Below are 22838 nucleotides of genomic sequence, written 5' to 3'. Positions count from 1 at the left end.
GGGTCTTGATACATTAATTTACAGTTGAAGTGGTCAGGTACGCATCCGCTGTAGTGACCACCGAGCAAGGCGGCCTCACAGTAGGTTGGACATGCTAGGTAGGCAGGTATGCTAGGTGGGTTAGTATCTGAACATATATTTCAGTCCCATTGTGGGTGGAGAGAGACGCAGTGATAAGCTATACCCATCAGCACTTAGTTGTATACTCAGTATCCAGGAGTGACCTTACAGCTGTGACCCTCACTGAATCTGCCAATTAGCATCTCTGGAGCTCATCATAACCTGGACACATTCCCATTCAGCACAAGAGGAGATCTCAGAGTTTGTGTTTCAGAATTAACATTTCAACTGTTCCAAGATGGGAGCCAATGCCAGTCTTCTCTGGACATTGACGAGAAGATGTGCCCCGGCTCCATCCCAAATGCTCACTCTGAGGCCAAGGCGCAGTCTGCAGGTGGCATGTGTTCCTGCAAGCTTTAGGCTGGGAAAGTTGCCTTTGCCTTCTCACTTCCTCTTCCCACTTGTTCTTATGTGGCAGGGAACCTGGAAAGGGAACTTGCTGGACAGGATTTCAGACAAGTCAAAATGCCTCCTTACAGAAACACCCTAGAGACCTAGGAAGACTTCAGAGCTCCAAAGTGGGGCTTTAAAAGTGCCCTCCAGGCTGGGCATGGTGGCTCACGCCTATAATCTCAACACTTTGGGAGGCCGAGGCGGGCAGATCACAAGGTCAGGAGACTGAGACAAGCCTGGCCAGCATGATGAAATCCCGTCTCTACTAAAAATACAAAACTTTAGCCGGGCATGGTGGCACTGTAGTCCCAGCTACTCTGGAGGCTGATGTAGAATTGTTTGAACCCAGCAGGCAGAGATTACAGTAAGCTGAGATTGCACCATTGCATTCCAGCCTGGGCAACAGTGAATCTCCATCTAAAAAAAAAAATATATGCTCTCCAGTATTCTGAAGTATATCAGTTAAAAGGGCCTGAAGCCTTGCCCAGCCCATACGCATTTACACTTCTGTCCCCCTGGAGATCTGCAGAGGCCTCCCTCTCCTTGACCACTTCTGTCAAGCTGTCTGTGGTCACAGTCAAGCAGCTGTACCCAGCCTATAGCCCGGCTCCTCCTTCCCCCTTTAAATGAGCAGCTTCTGCAAAGCTCTGCTGAGAGGAGGAATGACATGGATGTGGATCAACCTAAACCATGACTGCACCAGTCCTTCCTGCGGCCCTGCGGTCTGGCCTTTTGGCTTGCTTTATTGGGCAGCAATAAAAGTGCATGCACGTTGGAGTCACCCCAGCCTGGCCTTTCTTGCTCAGGCCAGGTGGCCAGTGCAAGCTCGTTGACCTTGCACTCTGAAGGACTGATGGCCACGCCCACTGGTGGAGTGGTTGTGAGAATTAAGCAGGATAGATTTGAAATGTCTGGTACGTAGGAGGTGCCCAGAAAATACTAATAGTTATGATTATAGTAGCAAAGTACTGTAATTACAAGATTGTAGCCTGGTGTATCATCAGAAGCAGCTATGCTGCAGAAGTTGTTTTTCTGTTTACATATTCTTGGAAATTTAGATTTGTAATCACAAAACTCTTGAGCATTACCATGCAAGTCAGAATACTAAAGTCCATGCTAAAAGTATAATATTGCGCAAATGAGTATGCCCAAACCAAAGCCTGTCCTGTACAACATCCTTTGAGCTGAGGAGTCACGGGCAAACAGTGGGCACCCACAGGGACGGGAACAGAAGCAGTCTCCTCCACGGCAGAGACGAGGAACAGGAGCCAGGCGGCACCACCGTGTTTATTTTAAATATGCACTACAGGTTTCAGTTCAGAGCGCTGGCACCTGGAATTCCCAGTGGCTGGCTTGTTGGCTCTCTCAGGCTTGACATCGTGGAGGAGGGCCAGAGGTCTCTTCCCTCTGGCCCTCTTGGCCAGCTACAGCAGTCCACCACCTGCTCCAGCATGTCCTGATACCAGCTCAGTAGACCAGGGCTGAGAGGCGGTAGAGCAGGGTGTTCTAATTGCGTCTGCACTGACCCAGGATCTACCCAGGGCATCGGAGAGCGCAGCAGAAGCTAGCACCTTTGGAGTCTTGGGAATCCATGAACATCCCAACAGTATCCTCGGTGGAAGCCTTTGAGCACAAGTTCACGGGAACAAGGCACCAGATGCCATTTCTCACATTCTACTCCATAGAGGGGCCTCAGGAGTTGGCAGGGGATCTGCGCTTTTTTCTCCTCCACCCAGAGCCATAGGCCACACGCTAGATGGGAGTTTGGGACAAACACTGCCATTTGTGTTTCTTCTCAGCAGCTAACACCACTCAGTGTGTGGCCTGGGTAAGGCCTTAAGAAATCCTCTTTGTCTTGCTATTGCACTCTGGCCTCATTGACTGGGCCACTCACCATGAATTGAGCTCCTGCTGCATGGCAGCCCTGTGGCTGAAAAGACCGGGTCCCACGGGGGCAGCAGCATAAGGGGGGTGGGGTACGAATCGCACACCAGAATCTGTTCCCAAAGCTTGAGTCACAGCACCTGTGGCGAGCGGCACTGGGACGCTTTCTGATGTGTTCCCATGGCAACAGCCTTGAGGACGCTTGAGTCATGCAAGCTCATAAGAGGGACAGCCAGCAAGCTCCTGCACTGGAGACAGAGCTGCTCTCCATAAGAGCAGAATAGTGATCGATTTATGTTCAGGTGCTCCATGTCCTTTTTGAAGAAAAGAAATAGAAATGATCAGGCATGTCAGCAACTTAGCATGATTCTAAAATATGCATTCCCAATGAACATTCTATCTGGAAGATTTGGGGACTTCTCTATTATGGAATCTGTCAGTGAAATGAAGATTAATTTTGCATCAGTTAATTTTAATACCTTTTTTCAACTGATAATGATACGGGGACATGGCTGTTTGCTTAGGAATAGCCTAACGTGTAAATGAGAAGTGACATTGTACCCTTAGGAAAAAAAAAAAAAAAAAGGAGTAACTTAACATGGCGTCAACATGAGGTCTGAGATGTTCCTGTGAGGGTGCAAGGAAGGTCACAGTGTAACCAGCTCCCAACACCAGAGTTGTTATTGCAGTGAATTTTTTAAGAGCGTCCCTAAATTGCTTTCTAGAGAACCCACATTTTCAGTTACTGAAATAGATGCACAGAGTTAGCCAGAGGGTAAAAGAAAAGTTGAAAGATTTGGTTCTGCCCGGTGAGCCCTGCACTGGGTCGTGGTGCCGCAGGGCACACTGGCACGGGACTTCATGTGATCAGGCCTCGTTTCAGTTCCCCCTGCCTTCTCTGTCTTCATCTGTCCCTCTGCAGAGTGAAAGCAGCAGCAGTAGCAACATCTCCACCATGTTGGTGACACACGATTACACGGCAGTGAAGGAGGATGAGATCAACGTCTACCAAGGAGAGGTCGTTCAAATTCTGGCCAGCAACCAGCAGAACATGTTTCTGGTGTTCCGAGCCGCCACTGACCAGTGCCCTGCAGCCGAGGGCTGGATTCCGGGCTTCGTCCTGGGCCACACCAGTGCAGTCATCATGGAGAACCCCGACGGGACTCTCAAGTGAGTGCTTGACAGCAACAGCAGCCGGGCAGGCAGCAGAGGGAGGGGCCACAGCGCCCTTGAGGCACAAGACCCCAACCGGGGTAAGCATGTGGAAGGGAGAGCAGTGCTGGGTGTTCATACCAGTTCAGCTCTGAGCACATGGGAAGATGGGTGGCCTTCCATCTCACACTCATGTTCACAGGGTCTTTGAATAATCTGCATTTAGAAATAGTCTGCCTTAGCCCATTGTTAAGGAATCCCATTTGACAGCATTTTGTGTTAGTCATAACTCACAAAATGTGTTTTTTGTTTGTTTGTTTATTTGTTTTGTTTTGATGGAGTCTTGCTCTGTCACCCGGGCTGGAGTTCAGTGGCATGATCTTGGCTCACTGCAACCTCCGCCCCCTGGGTTCAAGTGATTCTCCTGCCTCAGCCTCTTGAGTAGCTGGGACTACAGGTGTGCGCCACCACACCCCGCTAATTTTTGTATTTTTAGTAGAGACAGTGTTTCACCACATTGATCAGGCTTGTCTTAAACTCCTGACCTCATAATCCACCCACCCCAGCCTCCCAAAGTACTGGGATTACAGGCATGAGCCACCACGCCTGGCTGGGTTTATTTGTTTTTTGTTTGTTTGTTTGTTGTTTTAGAAAACCTAAGGGGAAAATATCCCCTATTTTTCTTTCTTCAAAATACATTCTTAGGCCCCGTTTTAGTCAGAGTTCTTCAGAGGAGCAGAACCAGTAGGGAGTGTGCATAGATACCAGCGTAGACACAGGCACGCCTCTTGTGTGCTTTGCTCTAATGTGCTTTGAAGACATTGCCTTTTTACATGAGTTTTGTGGCAGCCCTATGTCAAGCAAGTCTCTCAGTGCCATTTATCCAACAACATGTGATCCCACTCTGTATTTATGTTACATGTTGGTGATTCTCACAATATTGACACATTTTGTTGTTATATTTGTTATGGTGATACGTAGTTAGTGATGTTTGATGTTACTATTATAATTGTTTTGAGCAACTGTGAACTGCACACATACAAGATGGCAAATGTAATAAATGTGTGTTCTGACTGCTCCACCAACCGTCCATTCCCCCATCTGTCTCCCTCTCCTCAGGCCTGCCTGCGACACAGTAATATCAAAATTAGACCAGTTAGTAACCCGACAGTGGCCTCTAAATGTTTACATGTCTCTCACTTTAAATCAAAAGTGATAAGTTTAATGAGAAAGCCATGTCAAAAGTGGATACAGGCTGAAAGCTAGGCCTCTTGCACCAAACAGCCAAATCATGAATGCAAAGGAAATAAAAGTGCTACCCACTAAACAGACGAATAGTTAGAAGATGAAACAGCCTTTTCTGAGACAGAGAAAGTTTGAGTGGTCTGAATAGAAGATCAAACCAGCCACAACTTTGCCTTAAGCCTAAAGCCCAACCCAGAATAAGGCCCCCTCTCTCTCCAGTTCTGTAAAGCCTGAGAGAGATGAGGAAACTGCAGAAGAAAAGTTGGAAACCAGCAGAGGTTGGTTCATGAGGTTTAAGGAAAGCTAATCCTATAACATGAAAGGGTTAGGGGCTAATGCAGCTGGTTACTTTAGGGTGAGGCCAATGCACATTTACCATTCTGAAAATCCTGGGATCCTTAAGAAATATGCTAATTATGATCCCACCTTATATACCAAAAGGTTAATTTAGTTAGAAACATGAAGCCAGTTTTGCTACGTTAAGTATTATTTTACTGAATTTGGTGCTGGTTTTTACAAGTCTTCATCCCCCGGAATGCCTGCTATTGTAGAGACATCTCTTCTGCCTGTGCTCTAGAAATGGACAACAAAGCCTGGCTGACAGCACATCTGTACATCATGTATTTTCAACATGGTTTACTGAGTATTTTAGGCCCACTGTTGACACGTACTGCTCAGAAAAGAAAAATTCTTTCCAAATAATGCTGTTCTTTGACAGTGCACCTGGTCAACCAAGAGCTCGTACAAGGAGATTTATGTTTTCTTGCCTGCTAAGACAACATCCATGCTACAGCCCATGGATCAAGGAGTAATTTGAACTTTCAAGCCTTATTTAAGAATACACTTTGGGGCCGGGCGCGATGGCTCACGCCTGTAATCCCAGCACTTTGGGAGGCCGAGGCGGGTGGATCGCGAGGTCAAGAGATCGAGACCATACTGGTCAACACGGTGAAACCCCGTCTCTACTAAAAATACAAAACATTAGCTGGGCATGGTGGCGCGTGCCTGTAATCCCAGCTACTCAGGAGGTTGAGGCAGGAGAATTGCCTGAACCCAGGAGGCGGAGGTTGCAGTGAGCTGAGATCGCGCCATTGCACTACAGCCTGGGTAACAAGAGAAAACCCCCTTTTCAAAAAAAAAAAAAAAAAAAGAATACACTTTGGGCTGGGCACAGTGGCTCATGCCTGTAATCCTAACACTTTGGGAGGTCAAGTCGGGCGGATCACCTGAGGTCAGAAGTCCAAGACTAGCCTGACCAGTATGGTGAAACCCCGTCTCTACTTAAAATACAAAAATTAGTTGGACGTGGTGGCAGGCGCTTGTGGTTGCAGCTACTCAGGAGACTGAGACAGAAGAATGGCTTGAACCCGGGAGGCAGAGTTTGCATTGAGCCTAGATTATGCCACTGCACTCCAGCCTGGGTAACAGAGTGAGACTCTATCTCAATTTAAAAAAAAAAAATGACATAAATTCATATTGTAATGCCATAGCTGCCATAGGTAGTGATGCCTGCAAGGATCTGGGCAAAGTGAATTGAAAACCCTCTGGAGAGGATTCACCATTCCAGATGTCATTTAAGAACACTCATGAATCACGGAAGGAGCTCAGAATATTAACATTAATTAACAATAGTTTGGAAGAAGATGAGTTCAAACTTCATAGATGACTTTGAAGGTTTTAAGACTTCATTGAAGGAAATAATTCAGATGTGGTAGAAAGAGCAAGAAAAATGGGATCAGAATTGGAGCCTGACACTGGGGCTGAAGAGCTGCAATCTTATCATCAAACTTGAACAGGTGTGGAGCTGCTTTTTATGAGTGAGCAAAGAAAGTAGTCTCTTGAAATGGAATCTACTCATGGTGAAAAGGCTATGAACACTGTTGAAATGTTGGCAAAGAATTTAGAATACCACCTATACTTACTTGATAATGCAGCAGCAGGGTTTGAAAGGATTGATTCCAATTTCCAAAGAAGTTCTCCTCTGGGTATAATGCTTTCAGTGTCACATGCTGCAGAAAACTTTTTTGTAACAGGGGACTGGTGGCAAACTTCTTGTCTTGTTTTAAGAAACTGCCACAACCACCCCAGCCTTCAACAAGTACCACCTTAATCAATCAGCAGCCCTCGGCATCGAGGCAAGACCCTCCACCAGCAAAAAATTACGACTCACTGATGGCTCGGATGATAGTTAGCATTTTTTAGCAAATAAAGTGTTTTTAATTAAGGTATGTACGTTTTTGAGACATAATATAATTGCACATATAATAGACTCTATTATAGAATAAACGTAACTTTTATATGCACTAAGAAACCAAAAATTTATGTGGCTCACTTTATTGTGACTCAGTTTATTGTGGTGATCTGGAACTGATCCCCTCTACCTCTAAGGTATGCCTGTCTAGAAATGGATTTATGGTAAGGAATGGTCTTACGTAGTTATGAAGACTGGCAAGTCCAGATCTGCAGTGTGGACCAGCAGGCTTCAGACCCAGGAGAGCACATGGTGCAGACCCAGTCTGAAGACAGTCTGCTAGAAAACTATCTAGGCCCTCTTGCTTGGGAGACAAGACTTTCTGTGTTCCCTTAAGGCCTTCAGCTGACTGGATGCAGGCCATTCTCCTTAGGAAGGGCACTCTTCTTTACTGGACCCATCAAAATGTTCATCTCATTCAGAAGCACCCTCACAGGAATACCCAGCATAACATTTGACCAAATATCTAAGCATCCTGTGACCCAGTCAGGTTATACATAAAATCAGTTACCACAGGCACCTTTATAGTTTCATCCTTAAAATTTGATTTAAGAGATTGTTGGATTTATCTCCTAGGTCTTGAGAATCACAGGAACGTTTTCTTTAACGGAGGTCACTGTTCCTAGAGGATTTCCCATCCCCCTGCACACACTTAAGTTGAATATACATCTTTCCTTTAACACTTCAGGTAGCACTTGGTGAATGCCAGAAAGGCATAATACCCACTGTGTGTTCTTTTCCCTTAGGAAGTCAACATCTTGGCACACAGCACTCCGTTTAAGGAAAAAATCTGAGAAAAAAGATAAAGACGGCAAAAGGGAAGGCAAGTTAGAGAATGGTTATCGGAAGTCACGGGAAGGACTCAGCAACAAGGTATCTGTGAAGGTGTGTTCGGGGGTCCCCAGGAGCCCGTGTCATCCCAGCTTGAGAGAAGGGATCAGGGAGGGCGGAGACTGCAGAGCTGGAGCCGGGCTTGCTCATGACCTCCCTCCCACCCACCAGCCCCATGCCTTGCGTGTCCTGCAGCGTCTTGTTAGGGGCACTACACTTTCTGCCACAGGGCTGTGTGTGTCCTACAAAGAACCAGGTAGACCCCTGCACACCTCCCCAGGTGCACATGTGGCTTATAAAGAACATGGTTAAGTTTGCATATAAAGCACAGAGACTAGGCTCTTAGAAACAGCGAAGATGCAGAGAAGCTAGGGCTCAGGCTTCCCCCAATGCTCCTGCCTTCGAGCAGAGGAGAAATGGCTAGATGTGGGGGTGCACATGGGCTCCCTGGCTGTGACAGATTCCCTTGGGGGCAACTTCAGTCAGCTTTGAGTCCTCTGTAATGGGATTGCCTGAAGCCTGGGGGAGGGGATTGCCTGGAGAAAAAGAAGATGTCTCCTTTGGCTGTACGCACCGTGGGCCAGGGGGCTGCTGCTCCGCATGAGGAAGGCATCTGAGGACCAGTTGGACTCCACCTGTAGCATGAGAATAAGCAGTGTTTTTGTGTTTGTGGGTAGGAAGAAAAAGACCCACCCAAATTAGTGAGACATGAGGCTTTTGAGTGAAGTGAAAATGTGGTCTGTTCTGATTGATGCCCAGGCAAGTCAATTTCTACAGATCTTTCAACAATAATTGTAGCCCTACAATGAACGTAATCCACCTTAAAATAGCTCCTTTCAATTAATGCTTGTTTGCTGTTTCCATTTCAGCTTCTCAATCCCAACTACATTTATGACGGTGAGTTCTGTTCTTTTTCTTCTAGTCTGAGATGATTCTGGATCTGGGGGGTATTTTCGGAGCACTTGAGTGTGGGCTCTGGAAATGGGTTTTCCATGGTGCTCTGGGTGTGCACAGCAGCTTAGGTCCTATCAGTCTGTCCGGGACATGTGGGTGGGTTTGGAGGATGAGCCAGGGCTGATGGGCCTTTAATGACTCCTTTCCTGTGCAGTTCCCCCAGAATTCGTCATTCCATTGAGTGAGGTCACTTGTGAGACAGGGGAGACCGTTGTTCTTAGATGTCGAGTCTGTGGCCGCCCCAAAGCCTCAATTACCTGGAAGGGCCCTGAACACAACACCTTGAACAACGATGGTCACTACAGCATCTCCTACAGGTGAGGAAGGCCCACTCCTGGTGAGTTTCACTGGCTGGGAGCACCATCTTGTCACTCGGCAACTGGAAATACCTCCTTCACGGATGGATTTCTTTGGCCGCCTCGGCACTCTGCCTCTTCCATGAGACCACATGTCACGCCTGGGTGTTCATCTCCTCATCAGCACTTGAGCACCTGCCTTCCCTTGATCCTGAAGGAGGGAGGCCAGCACTGACGGCTACGTGCTCAGCTTTTCTCACGCCCAGTGTGTTCCCATCTGTGCTGCAGTGACCTGGGAGAGGCCGCTTTGAAGATTGTGGGTGTGACCACAGAAGATGACGGCATCTACACGTGCATCGCTGTCAATGACATGGGTTCAGCCTCATCTTCGGCCAGCCTGAGGGTCCTAGGTAAGCGCTGTGCAGCAAGGATTCTATGTGAGCCAGTGGGGCACGTCTTCCAGGAGTTTCCTGATGTCTTGAGTCTCTCCACACACTCCGAGTGGCCTGAAAGATAGAACAATAAGGCATTCATGGAGCTTCAAAAGAGAGTTGCAAGTAGCAGACCAGAATGTGTGGGATGTCACAGGAGAGTGACCTCTTGGCACCTTATGCAAGGTCGGGGGAGACACCGGGGCTCCTGTTGCTGGGAGGAGGATGGGGGCCTGCCTGGTGAGGGCCTCTGGCTGCCCACCATGGGGCAGCAGGGCCCCCCTCAACCAACCTCGGAGTTGGAGCAGGGTGCTTTCTGTGCTCTCAGTACACAGAATGCTCTCTCCTAGCCAGCTACCCAGCTGAATCTGGATGTGGTCTAGGTTGGTCTTATAGAATGCACGTTGGAAAAGCAGGAAGGGAGATGTGAGTGAGCGCCGGGTCTCTGCAGGCTCTGTGCCAGTGTGAGACCCTAACAGCAACCCTTCTGGGTGGATATAGCCCTCCTCGCCCCATCCATGAGGAGCCAGGCCCAGGGCAGCTCAGCAGCTTGTCCAGAGCGTCTGGCTAGGAGGCATCTACCATGGGGCCTGATTCCTCTGGTCTGAAGAGCTTGTTCTCTCTCCTTAGCTAAATCAGAAGCTCCGTGGGGCAGAACCCATATCTCTTTGTTGTTTTTGAGACGGAGTCTCACTCCGTTGCCAGGCTGGAGTGCAGTGGCGCAATTTTGGCTCACTGCAACCTCTGCCTCCCGGGTCCAAGCAGTTCCCTACCTCATCCTCCCAAGTAGCTAGGATTACAGGCGCACGCCACCATGCCCAGCAAATTTTTGTATTTTTAGTAGAGATGGGGTTTCAGCATCTTGGTCAGGCTGGTCTTGAACTTCTGACCTCGTGATCTACCCACCTCAGCCTCCCAAAGTGCTGGGATTATAGGCGTGAGCCACTGCGCCCAGCCAGAACCCATATCTTAGGCCTTTCAGAATGTCCTGTAGTTCACCTGATACAGATAGCGGCTGAGAAAGCAGCAGGTGCAGACTGCTCTCTGCTGGCATCTTGCAGAACGCCGGCCGTGCAGTACTGGGCACTGAGGGTTCCCGTCCATCCTCCAGTTGTGCCACAAATGAAGCTGCCTCCCAGAGGGCAAATAACACCCCAAATAAAAGATAAATTGAGTCCTGGAGCACCCTGTGTGTAGACAATAAGCAGAATTTGTCTTAGAAGTTTCATCCCAAATATCTTAATTTCCTGTTTTTAAAATCATTAAATCAGAAGACATGTTCTGCTTTTTTGGATCCTGGAACAAGAAATTTAAAAATCTAGAATTTGGCAGTAAATAATAAAAAGTAAAGATTTTCTAATTTTTAAATAACACAAATTACACAGGTGATTTTTTTTTTTTTTTTCAATAAATCACTATTGAAAGCTAAGGGGGTTTAAAAAAAAATAAAACTATTCAGCCAGGTGTGGTGGCTCACGCCTTTAATCCCAGCACTTTGGGATGCTGAGGCAGGCAGATCATGAGGTTAGGAGATCGAGACCATCCTGGCTAACACAGTGAAACCGCGTCTCTACTAAAAATACAAAAAATTAGCCGAGCGTGGTCGCACACGCCTATAGTCACAGCTACTCAGAAGGCTGAGAATCGCTTGAACCTGGGAGGCGGAGGTTGCAGTGAGCCGAGATTGCACCGACACACGCCAGCCTGGGTGTTAGAATGAGAATCCATCTCAAAAAAGAAAAAAAGAATTATTCATACCCTGGAAATGTGAATGGGAAAATAATGCAAGTGTGTGGCTATTTGTATCACACAAATGCAGTGCACCCCTAAAGGTCTTCAGGAGAATCATCTTATCATGTGGGCTTTTCCAAGATGATCTTAACTATTTCCACATTGTTCTCTGAGAGAAGCCATTTAGTTTGCAGGCATCAATAGTTTTGTGTTTTGCCTTAAATCTACCCATCCCTCCCCTCCTGTCCGTCTGAGGCTGTTCTGCCTTAAATCTACCCGTGGCTCCCCTCCTGTCCATCTGAGGCTGTTCCTCTCCCATGAGCTGTCTGGGGTGTGTGCCCTCATTCTGTCTAGCCCTGGCTGCCTTGCAGAGTCCCAGTTCTCAGATGCTCAGGATGCAAAGGCTTCTCAGTCAAGCTCTAGCTCAAGGCAGGGAGCTGGTCACAGTCTGGGCTACGAGAGGGAGTCCTGAGGCTGGAGGATCGGCCCTGCACCCTGAGGACACATGCAGGCCCCTAGACTGTGTCCAAGTGAATCATGCAGAGAGAACCCTGTTGTGCCACCAGCCAGAGCTGAGGTTTCTGTTGATGAGAAAAGGGGGCTGGGCGCAGTACTTTGTACTCATGAGCCCAGCACTTTGGGAGGCCGAGGAGGGTAGATGGCTTGAGCCCAGGAGTTGGAGACCAGCCTGGGCAATTTTGCAAAACCCCATCTCTACAAAAATACAAAAAATTGGCCGGGTGTGGTGGTGCATGCATGTGGTCTCAGCTATTCTGGAGGCTGAGGTGGGAGGATCACTTGCCACCTGGGAGGCTGAGGTGGCAGTGAGCTGAGATTGCATCACTGTACTCCAGCCTGGGTGACAGAGCAAGACTCTGCCTCAAAAAAAGAAAAAGAAAGGAAGGTGTGTTTTAGAGGAGCCAGGGAACAGCTGCCCACTATGATGCTCTGTCTCTGTCTCTGGGTCTGGTTGGAGTCACCATTTATATTTGGTCCACTTTTCTGTATATTTGTAATGCTTGAATAAAAATGTTTATTTTAAAAAAAACAAGCCCTTTCAGTTTAAAAAAAAGAAGAAAAAAATACTTTTATGTAAATGAAAGTCCAGTATTTCTTCGTGTAAGTTGGTAGGTGCTTCAAATCTGCCTAGTGAAATAAGAATTTTATTTTTATTAATGATTCTCTATCAGTACTTCTTCACCTACACAGTCAGAATTAGCCTTACCATTTATAAAGCACTTTACAGGGGTGCAAATGTGCCAGCGTTAACAAAAAAGACTGCAGAATAAAATGCAGCATTTAGTTTAAGTGATTGAAGTGAAATTGTTGCTTCTCAAGTGTCCTTCAGTGAAGATTTAAGGCTTTGTGTGTGCCAGGCACTCTTCTGGTTTCTGGGAGGCTACAGAGGTGGATCATACATGGATTCACTTATAGTCATGTAGCGGTCAGCAGTGCCCCTGTGACGACAGTGGTAGCTGGCAGCACATGGCACCCACAGGGACCACCCACTCCTGTGGGAGATGATTTCCAACCATGAGTGAGTCAGGGAAGGCACATGGAGGAGGTGGCCTCTACCCCAGGGAGCCCCATCAGACAAGTCAGCTTGGATATGGTTTAAGGAAGGCTGCCTGGCAGCAGGGCCATGCAGGCCTCCCCCACTTAGTGCTGCTTTTCACAGGCAGGCTCTAGAAAGGATGCTTTCTGTTCCTGTGGACATGTACACTGGGTTCATTACTGACAGGTGATTTACAGTTGGCACTTTGATAATAAAACTCTATTTGTGCTTTTATACTTATAGTGTATTTATGATTTTATTAACCACGTAAAACCCTATGAAACCTAAGTAAATACCGTGGATTCTTGATCTCTCGTGACTGTGAAAGACATGGGGAGGAGGGACCAGCCGAGCTTCGAGGCGGTGCGGCCAGGTGAACAGGGAGGACCGTCACCGGTAGCATGCGGTCCAATAGAAGCAAAAAGAAGCTGCATATGCAAGTAGAGATTTTTCTAGTAAACACATTTTAAAAATAAAAGTAAAAGCAGTTTTTACCAACGTGTATGAATTTATCAGATACCTCCAGAGTATTTGATTTCAACTTGAAATCAATATTTGAGAAATTGTTAGTGAAATGTTTGGCCTTCTGCCTTCACACTAAGCCCCAGCGTCTGGGTGTCCTTTATGCTCTCAGCACATCTCCACTCACTCAAGCCACGTGGCAGGCACCCAGCAGCCACACGCAGCTGCAATGAAGGACATGCGTGGTGACAGCCTTCTCACCCAAGAAGTTCCGCGGGAAACAAGCTCAGGCAGGTGCTGTTCTTCTTGCAGGTCCAGGGACAGATGGGATCATGGTGACCTGGAAAGACAACTTTGACTCCTTCTACAGTGAAGTGGCTGAGCTTGGCAGGTATGACGCAGCACCTGGAACGCCTTCCAAAAGAGCCGAGGGTAGGATACACACACCAGCGAGTTCACGGATGAAGCTAAGCAGTGCTATCTTTTTTTTTTTTTTCTTGAGATGAAGTCTTAGTCTGTCACCCAGGCTGAAGTGCAGTGGCACGATCGGGTCTCACTGCAATCTCTGCCTCCCAGGTTCAAGCGATTCTCCTGCCTCAACCTCCTGAGTAGCTGGGATTTCAGGCACACACCACCATGCCCAGCTAATTTTTGTATTTTTAGTGGAGACAGGGTTTCTCCATGTTGATCAGGCTGGTCTCAAACTCCTGACCTCATGATCCGCCCACCTCTGCCTCCCAAAGTGCTCGATTACAGATGTGAGCCACTGTGCCCAGCTGCAGCAGTATTATCTTGCCAACAATTGGAAGTTGTGTCTTGCATTTGAATTGTAACTCTCATTGCCTTTCGACGCTAAACACTGAAGAAGTAAGGAAGCTGTTTTCCACTCAGTTTCCAGCAGACAGGGCCGAATGCCACAAGCCCCGTGAATGGGGAGAAGTTGCTTCCCTCTGTGCATGTAGAATAGTGGTAGCTCTGTGCCAGCCTTGTGAGAGTTCAGGAGTCATTCAAAGGCTTCTTGTAGTTCATCCTCTGTGTCCTTCACGTTTCACTTGTGCGTGGAGGCTTCAAGGAGTGACAGTAAAATTGGATGGAGTATCAGGGTCCTCTTGCACAAGCTTGAGAGAGAGCTTTCCCCATCCAGGGAGCTCTTTCTCTTCCCAAGGGGCAGGGGAGCCAGGGGTGACCCAGCAGCACCATCAGACAGCGCAGCTCCTGGCCCTGCCTCCGGGCACACAGCACACACTCAAATCCAGGTGTTGTGTCCCATGTGGCAGGAAGAGCGAGGTCAAAGGGGCGTGACAGCTTTCCTTTGTCCCTTTCTAAGAACTCCCTGGGAAACTCCAGCCAGCAGCACCCTTTGGCGTTCATTCCTGAGGCCATAACTGGTCACATGGCTCCTGCTGATGTCTCTGTCAGTTGTCGGTGGCCGCATAGAAAGTCACACCAGCGCCTGCTGTCTTAGGACAGTGGTGACATGTGCCTTCCTCCAGTGTGGTGGGCAGATGGGGCCATTGTTCTTTTGGCCTCTCCTGGCCTGGTCAGTTGGCACACCATGCCCCATACGTGTCAGAGGCCTTGTCTGGGACGCTGGTCTCTTTCTGCATGGACTTTCACCCTAGGCCTCCCCACATGAGGACAGTGGCATCCCAGAACAGCAGGAGCATCAAGGCCTCTGAAGGCCCAGCCTGAGAAACCAACGACCAACGTCCTCCACATCCTATGGGCCCAAGTCGGCCCTGGGCAGCCCTGATTCAAGGGGAGGAGCAGCCCCCGCCTCTGGGTGGGAGATGAGGCAAAGTTGTAGCCTTTACCCACACAGCCGGCCCCCACCCAGGCCCCTGCCCAAGGTCCAAGGTCTCATCCAGATCATGTTGCAGAGTGGCCAGGGCCTCAGAAGTGGGCCATGGGTGCAGCTCCAGGGTCCTCATGCTGCCCCACACTGACACCCCCGGGGACGAGGCTGAGGCAGTGACCACAGCAGATGCCCCCTGCAAACATACCTGAAAGGGTGGCTGACAGGAGGCGCAAGCAGACATCCAGCTTTCTGCTCAGAGGTCTCGCCCTGTCACTCCCACCACATGCGGTGCCAGGGAAGCAGCCGCCGATGTGAGGAGACGAAGGCTGCCTGGGAGTGAGGACCAGCAGAATCGCGTGGCTGCTGGGACAAGGGCAGATTTGAGGGACAGTCATGGTGCCACAGCCCCTCCATGGAGTGGCTGGGAGAGCAGGGCTTGCAGACAGGGCTGGGCCGCCACACTTCCAGTCCATTTTGGATAACAGAGTCTTTCTCCGTGCTCAGCCTCAGCAGCCTCTGCAAATGGTCTTCTGTACATATTTCACAGGGGCAGATTCTCTGTCGTGAAGAAATGTGATCAGAAAGGAACCAAGCGAGCAGTGGCCACTAAGTTTGTGAACAAGAAGTTGATGAAGCGCGACCAGGTCACCCATGAGCTTGGCATCCTGCAGAGCCTCCAGCACCCACTGCTTATTGGCCTCCTCGACACCTTTGAGACCCCCACCAGCTACGTCCTGGTCTTGGAAATGTGCGTAACACCTGACCTTCCCTCCTCCCAGGCCTCTGCCTCGACTTCAGGGGGTTTGGTTCTTCCTGTTTGTTCTCTAAGGATAGAAACTGGGTTTTTAGAATTAAACCCAGAACTAAAACACATCTTCACTGTCAGAGCCTGCAGTTTTTGAGCCTTCCAGTAATGGCAGAAAGCAGTGTGGTCTTCAGCAGGGCTGCCTGATGAGGGGCAGTCACTCCTGGGCTGCAACGCCCGACACACTCAGCCAACCCAGAGGACCTTCCCCATTTCAGAAAGTCCCAAGAGGCCAGGCTGTCTCTGATGCTGAACCCAAGCCCCCGTAGTGGCTGGAGGCTGACCTGATACCCCCAGCCTGTGCAGGGTCCTGCTGGTCCGTCACTGGCTATTCACCCTGGATCAATGCTGTCCCTCAGGCCTCCGGCCAACTGAAGGCCAGTTGGATGGGAGGGTAAGATGCATCTCCCCACAGAATGTCCTCCACAGAGTGGGCGCCAGAACACCAACCAGAGTTGCCCCACTGGTACCTGTTGTACTTACTGGGCTCCTGTGTGAGATCAGAGAATGATTCAGTCACGTAAAGAAAAGAGTTTGAAACATGTGTCCCAGAGGTGCGGTTCTCATCTGGGGGTGGGTTCAAGAGGAAATGTCAGGAGAGGTCAGGCTGAGAGTGGCAGGTAGTGGCCGGAGGCCAGGGACGCCGTCCAGCCTCCTACAAGGCGGGGATGACCCTCACTGATTCATCCACCCCAAACGTCAGGGCATGAGGCCCCCAGCTTGGAGCAGTCTGACGTCTGTGGAACATCTGTGCATTTACCTTTGAAAGTGTCGATTCCTCCTTTTTGCGGGGAGTCATTTTATACACTTACTTGTATTTACAGCTTTTCCATAGGGAAGGGTAAAACCTTTTGCCCTGGTTTGGAAATTTCTTTAGTGGGAAGGATAGGATTAGCAGGGTGCCCCCATGGGGTTGTCTAGGGGCGGACTCGAGTTCAGAGCCCCACACCCGCAGGAACTCCCTCCAGGCCCTGTACCTGATGTCGTAGTTATTGTCATTTTTTCCTTGAAGAAATTACAAATGCCTCCCCCTACACCCTTCCTAGGGCCAGGCTGCCACAGGGTCCCTGGTGGCCCCACATGCAGCCTTACCACCATCCTCGGGCAGCCCAGGTGCCCTGGGTGACAGTGGATGCCCAGGAAGGCCTCCCACCCATGGCCACATGGCCACAACCTCCCCCAGAACATGAGCACCTGCTCCCAGCCCCTCTCCCAAGAACAGAAAACACATCTTGTGGCAGAAGGGCAGACGGCGGGGCGCTCCCGAGGCTGAGCAGCGTGTACGGAGAGGAAATCCACGGGCCGGACCTGGCCACACCTGGCCTGGTCTCAGTCCCTGCCCTCCCGTTCATTGGCTCATTTCTCACCTTGGATATCCTTAAAAGTCTCATCGCCTTCAGAGGGTGGTCGTGGGGCCAAAATGGGGCGATGTGTGTGAAGGAGCCAACATCCAAGCCGAGGCCTGGCCTGGGAGCCTCGGGACCCGGGAGGGCTCCTTTCTGGCTCCAGAGGCTGGTGACCAACAGCCACTGTTCACCTTCCCCGGGGAGTTTTAACAAGACTGTGGCTTGAGTGCTTGTCACAGATTCTGACAGGGCCTTCGTTTCTGGACTGACATTTCAGTGCTTTGAGCCATCATTTCTTCTCACTGGGAAGCAGCATGGTTTGGCCTCGCCGTCCTGTTAAGAGGATACGTTTCAGGACAGATTATTCCTAGATTCTCACTGGCTACTCCCCATTACTAGACAGGCAGCTGATCTTCCTGCAAGTTTCTGTTTTGCAAAGAGAGCAGCATAAGCCAGTGTTGAGGGAGCCCAGGGCCAGCCCACCGCAGTCCAATCCTGGCTTCTCCACTCTGGAGCTGTGGGACCGTGGGGAAGTTTTCTGCTTTCTCTGTGCCTCAGTGTCCTCATGTATCAGATTGGTACAGTAAGACCTGCGTCCCACAGTCATGGGATTGAATGAGTTGTTAGAAGGCGTTGAGCGCCTGGCACTTGGTGGTGCTGTGTAAGTGTTGTTTTTAGTATGAACAGCAGTTTCAGAGGAGGAAGCCTTTTGAGTCCAACACTGAGCATGTGCTGTGTCACCTCCTGGCCAGCCTTTGGTTACATGGTCTCGGTTAGTCTTCCCGTGGCCATTTTACAGGTGAGGAAACTACAGCTCCGAGAAGCGTGGCTTCATGCCTTCCTTCAGCAGATACCACAGGATCCCTGCTGTGCCTGGCACTGCCAGCAGCCGGGCCACACCGTCCCCCACAACAGGCGGGTTTGGGTCCTTGACTGTGCCGCTCTACCCCCAGCTTCCCTCTTAAGATGGGGACACCTGTTCCCCACCCACATCTTCCCAACAGAGCTTCACAAAAACTACCTTCCTTGTCTAGTCATGCCTTAGAGACACAGCCCTGAGATCCTGATGAAACATTCATAGCAGGGGACAGGTCCGACGTGTTTACTTCTTACCAGCCTGAAGAGGTCTTTAAAGCAAAGCACATCGTAACAGTCACTCGTTCCTGCCTCTAGGGCTGACCAGGGTCGCCTCCTGGACTGCGTGGTGCAATGGGGAAGTCTCACCGAAGGGAAGATCAGAGCGCACCTGGGGGAGGTTCTGGAAGCTGTCCGATACCTGCACAACTGCAGGATAGCACACCTGGACCTAAAGGTTGGTGAGGCCGGGCAGGTGAAGGGGGATCTGAGCATGCCAGCTTAGCCATGTGGGACATGGAGCCCTCTCTTAGCCTGTCCTCTGAACCCAGGCCAGGAGCCCGCAGGCACCTAAGGGCAGAAAGGGTGGATGGGGCAGCGTGGACACTGATGGCTAATCTGTTTCTAACCGTTTGTGTCCAGTGATGCACATGATCAGGAACACGCTGGGTAAAACACTGAAGACCTTCCAGCCTTTCACCACTTTTAGAAAGTCCCCATGAGTTTTGCCCAGTGGGTGTTGAGGGGGTACGGTGGTAGCTTAGGCGGGAAAGAGAATATGCCCCTCAGTGCTGGGAGGGAAAATAAACACCCAGCTTCATAAAGCTGCCTGGTTTCATAGGCTACTTGGGACCTAGATCTCCAGAGAGAGCTCCTCTGTGTGGATCTGGGTCCCAGCTCTGCTGGGTCATCTCTTCCTCCTCACCCTGGGCCGTGAGCTGAGGAGTCCAGCTTGCTTTGCACATGAATGGCTTGTCCTAGTTGACATCATGGATTCCTTCCACCTCACCATAGAGTCCCACCGATCATCATGAGTAAGCTTAAGATTGGACTGGTGTGAAAATGACAGTTGTACTCTGTCTTCCAGCCTGAGAATATCCTGGTGGATCAGAGTTTAGCCAAGCCAACCATCAAACTGGCTGACTTTGGAGATGCCGTTCAACTCAACACGACCTACTACATCCACCAGTTACTGGGGAACCCTGAATTTGCGGCCCCTGAAATCATCCTCGGGAACCCTGTCTCCCTGACCTCGGATACATGGAGTGTTGGAGTGCTCACATACGTACTTCTTAGTGGCGTGTCCCCCTTCCTGGATGACAGCATAGAAGAGACCTGCCTGAACATTTGCCGCTTAGACTTTAGCTTCCCAGATGACTACTTTAAAGGAGTTAGCCAGAAGGCCAAGGAGTTTGTGTGCTTCCTCCTGCAGGAGGACCCCGCCAAGCGTCCCTCGGCTGCACTGGCCCTCCAGGAGCAGTGGCTGCAGGCGGGCAACGGCAGGAGCACGGGCGTCCTCGACACGTCCAGACTGACTTCCTTCATTGAGCGGCGCAAACACCAGAATGATGTTCGACCTATCCGTAGCATTAAAAACTTCCTACAGAGCAGGCTTCTGCCTAGAGTTTGACCTATCCAGAAGTTCTTTCTCATTCTCTTTCACCTGCCAATCAGCTGTTAATTTGAATTTTCAAGAGAAAACAAGCAAACAGAACTGATCAGCTGCCGGTATGTTCATCGTGTGAAATTGCATTCCAAGTGAGCTGTGCTCAGCAGTGCTTGGACACAGAGCTGCGAGCTGCGCTGGGGTGGAGGACCGTCACTCAGACTCTGCCCAAGGCAGAGGTCGCATTGCTGTATCACAGTATTTTATTCAGGTTTCTGCAAAAAATAAAAAGATACTTTTTTAAACAAACATGAATAGAATTTTGCAAATTTAACGTTTTCAAGATTTATTCAAGGAAACAAAATGCCTATGTTCTACCACTGGTGTAACGAACAAAGCAAAAGATACTGTGCGTCTCGGGAAGACGCACCCAGGTGGTGGCCACTCCCACGGCCTTGTCTAGGGCTCAGAGTCCACTCTGCTCTGAGCTTTTCCAGGCGCCTCTTCTGTGTGCATCTCACACCAGACGTGGCTTCTGAAACGTGCATTCAACCTCAAACTTTTGCATAAAATAGAATGAATCGTTTTGCTCTGATGAAATGTAGGCCTTACTTGTATATAAGACTGTTCCTGCCTTCGGTCTGTCATATTCCCACCTTCCTCCTCTACCTACCCTCCACCCACTGCCTGGGGCTTCCTCTGGGGGTCCAAGGGTCTGCCCATCAAGTGAAGACATCAGGTTGGGTCCTGCCCCACTGCCCCTTCCCCTGTTCCTGCCCCAAGCCGTCAATCAGATTGTTGAGCAGTACACAGTCAGATGAAAATACTGTAAATGCACTCATCGGGGGTTTTTTGGTTTTACTTCATATCATGTGCAATGTTGTGGCTTTAACATTTTATGCAACTATTTATGAAGACCTCTGTTGTACCTGTAATAAATATATAGAAAAAGCACATACTTCGTATGGTGAGCTTTATGGTTTTGTGTGTGTGTTGGGGTTGGCGGGTGGGTGGGTAGGGTCGTAGCCCTGTGCCATCGGTTCCAGGAGACTTAACTCTTCATGAAATTTGTTGGTTTTGAGGACTGTAAAAAGTGATTTCATACTCTGAATATAAAACTGGATAATAGGGTAATGTTTTAAAATTTATTATGCTATTATTCAGAATGCCAAAGTATTATTTTTTTTCCCAAAATCAGTCTGGACATTTACTACTTTTTAGACTTTTTGACGTTCAACTTTCTGTACAAAAATTGGCTGGGTTTTGAGCTTTTGGTAAGAAATAAAAGCCAATTAAGCACTGGCCGCCCCGCGGCTGTTACCCAATGCCCGAGTCACTGTGGCAGCATTCATGCTGGTGTGGGGAGTCCTTTTAACTCAAGGAGGCTGGATTTCTGGGCACCCTTGAAGTTTTTTGGATGTCTTTTTATCTTTCTTGTGTGAACTGCACTACAAAAGAGACCAGCCTGCTTCCCAAGCCAGCCAGACACCTGAGTCTTGAGCCATAAACTGGCATAGTTAAGCTTTGCAGCTTCCAATGTGTTTTATTTATTCTTTTGTTGGGTTTTTGTTTGTTTCTTCTTGTAAAATTGTACAGAAACTTTTTAAAAGAAATCGGATTCAAAACTGGATGTGTATTCGTAACCTCATAATTTTTATTTGTGTATTGTTTCTTTTATTATTTCAGTTAAATTTTTACATTATTTTGCATGTATATTTCTTTGTACAGAGACCTTACATGTTTACACAGTATGATGTGATGTAAATATTTTATTTTGCCATCAGTTATTTTAAAAAATTAAACATATTTGCCTGATTTTTGTGTTAGGCTTTTTATTTACATTGGTCACCGTTGAATCGGAAAGACAGATGGCTGAGGGAGAGACTGACGCAGAGGCTTCTCATGGGTGGGAGGTGGCAGAATGTACTGGATTGAGAACCCTCTGTACACACTCAGAAATGGGAGTTGCTCAGCCTCCTGCAGAGCAGTTCATAGACACCACACTCAAGACCCTGGTATGTGCCAGGATATCGACTGACCGTGCACAGTGGGGCTGTTGCTTGTCTTGGTTAGAATAGCTAAACCACCCCGTTTGCTGATGAACATAGAATTGGAGCAAGGGAAGAGCTTTTTCATCCTGGCCTCAGAAAAGCAAAGGTAATGTCCAGATACATTCAAGGAAATGAAACAGTTTCATTTGGTTAAGAACAAACCAAAGATCCTGCACCTGGGAGAAGACTCCCCAGGGGTGGCCATGCCTAGGTCTCGGCCCTGGGCCCACCCAGTCCTGCAGGACCTGCAGCCAAGCAGCTCCACAGCTCTGCCAGCCCAGCTGCTGATAGCAGGTTATTTTTCCCAATGACCATATCATCTTGATTCTGGCTTTCCTTCTGGGCTGATGACTTTTATTGTTCAACATACCATAAAGAAGAGGTGTTCTTCCTTGTCTGTTTGCTGAAATCCTGAATAGAAGGCTGATGTGAAAGAACATTTGTGCAGTCTATAAGTCAGGACATGGGCAGCTAACTCCCTGAGGTGTGTGCCCACCCAAGTCCCAGTGGTACCCGTTTCTCAGTGGGCTTGGGAGGAGACAGAAATTCAAGGGCTCTACCTGCCTAGCACAGCATCCTGCCCCAGGGGAAGTCGCCTGGCCCACCACAGTGCCACCCTTCTGAGCAACACAAAGGAGGCAAGGGCTGTGTGATGGTGTCCTTTAAACTGGACACTTGCTGAATGAAGTCGTTCTGCCTGTGAGATTAGCAGAACACACTGTGCACAGTGAAAGAGGCCCAGACGCTTGATCTGTCATCATCACTAGATTTTTTTCTCAATTACCAAGATGTTTTACATTCTGCAGGTTATTAGTTATAAATCTTTTAAATACTCAGATACTCTTTAGCGATAACAAGTGGGGGAAATCAGTGTTTTAGCAGAATCATGAACCTTATTTTATAGTAAGCAATGATCTATTAGATTAGATTAGGTCTTAATTACTATAGCTATACAATAAGTCTTGAAAACAAGTGGACTTACCCGTTTTTTTTTTTTTTTCCAAATTGTTTCTGCTAATCTAGTTCTTTGCCTTTATACATTTTGGAATAACCTTGTTTATATCTATAAATA

The 22838-nt window shown here is 48.8% G+C and overlaps 1 protein-coding gene across 5 annotated transcripts in view; it reads left to right on the top strand.

Annotated features, from left to right (window-relative positions):
- Positions 1-21530, top strand: part of TRIO (trio Rho guanine nucleotide exchange factor) — a 368044-nt gene extending 346514 nt beyond the window's left edge. The window contains exons 49-57 of one of the 5 annotated variants that reach the window (XM_032279085.1): positions 3320-3567; positions 7792-7930; positions 8746-8773; positions 8985-9147; positions 9415-9536; positions 13618-13696; positions 15651-15851; positions 18428-18566; positions 19197-21530. In XM_032279085.1, the coding sequence (XP_032134976.1) occupies positions 3320-3567; positions 7792-7930; positions 8746-8773; positions 8985-9147; positions 9415-9536; positions 13618-13696; positions 15651-15851; positions 18428-18566; positions 19197-19739 (1662 nt within the window). In that variant the 3' untranslated portion in view covers positions 19740-21530. The other 4 variants (XM_032279087.1, XM_032279088.1, XM_032279090.1 and 1 more) reach the window with 4 other exon arrangements.
- Positions 21531-22838: the final 1308 nt, after the last annotated feature.

The sequence above is a fragment of the Sapajus apella genome, unplaced genomic scaffold (assembly GCF_009761245.1).
Source record: "Sapajus apella isolate SASKATOON/1434 unplaced genomic scaffold, GSC_monkey_1.0 scaffold11, whole genome shotgun sequence".
In the NCBI taxonomy this organism is placed as follows: Eukaryota; Metazoa; Chordata; class Mammalia; order Primates; family Cebidae; genus Sapajus; species Sapajus apella.
This window is presented reverse-complemented; position numbering and strand designations above follow the sequence as displayed.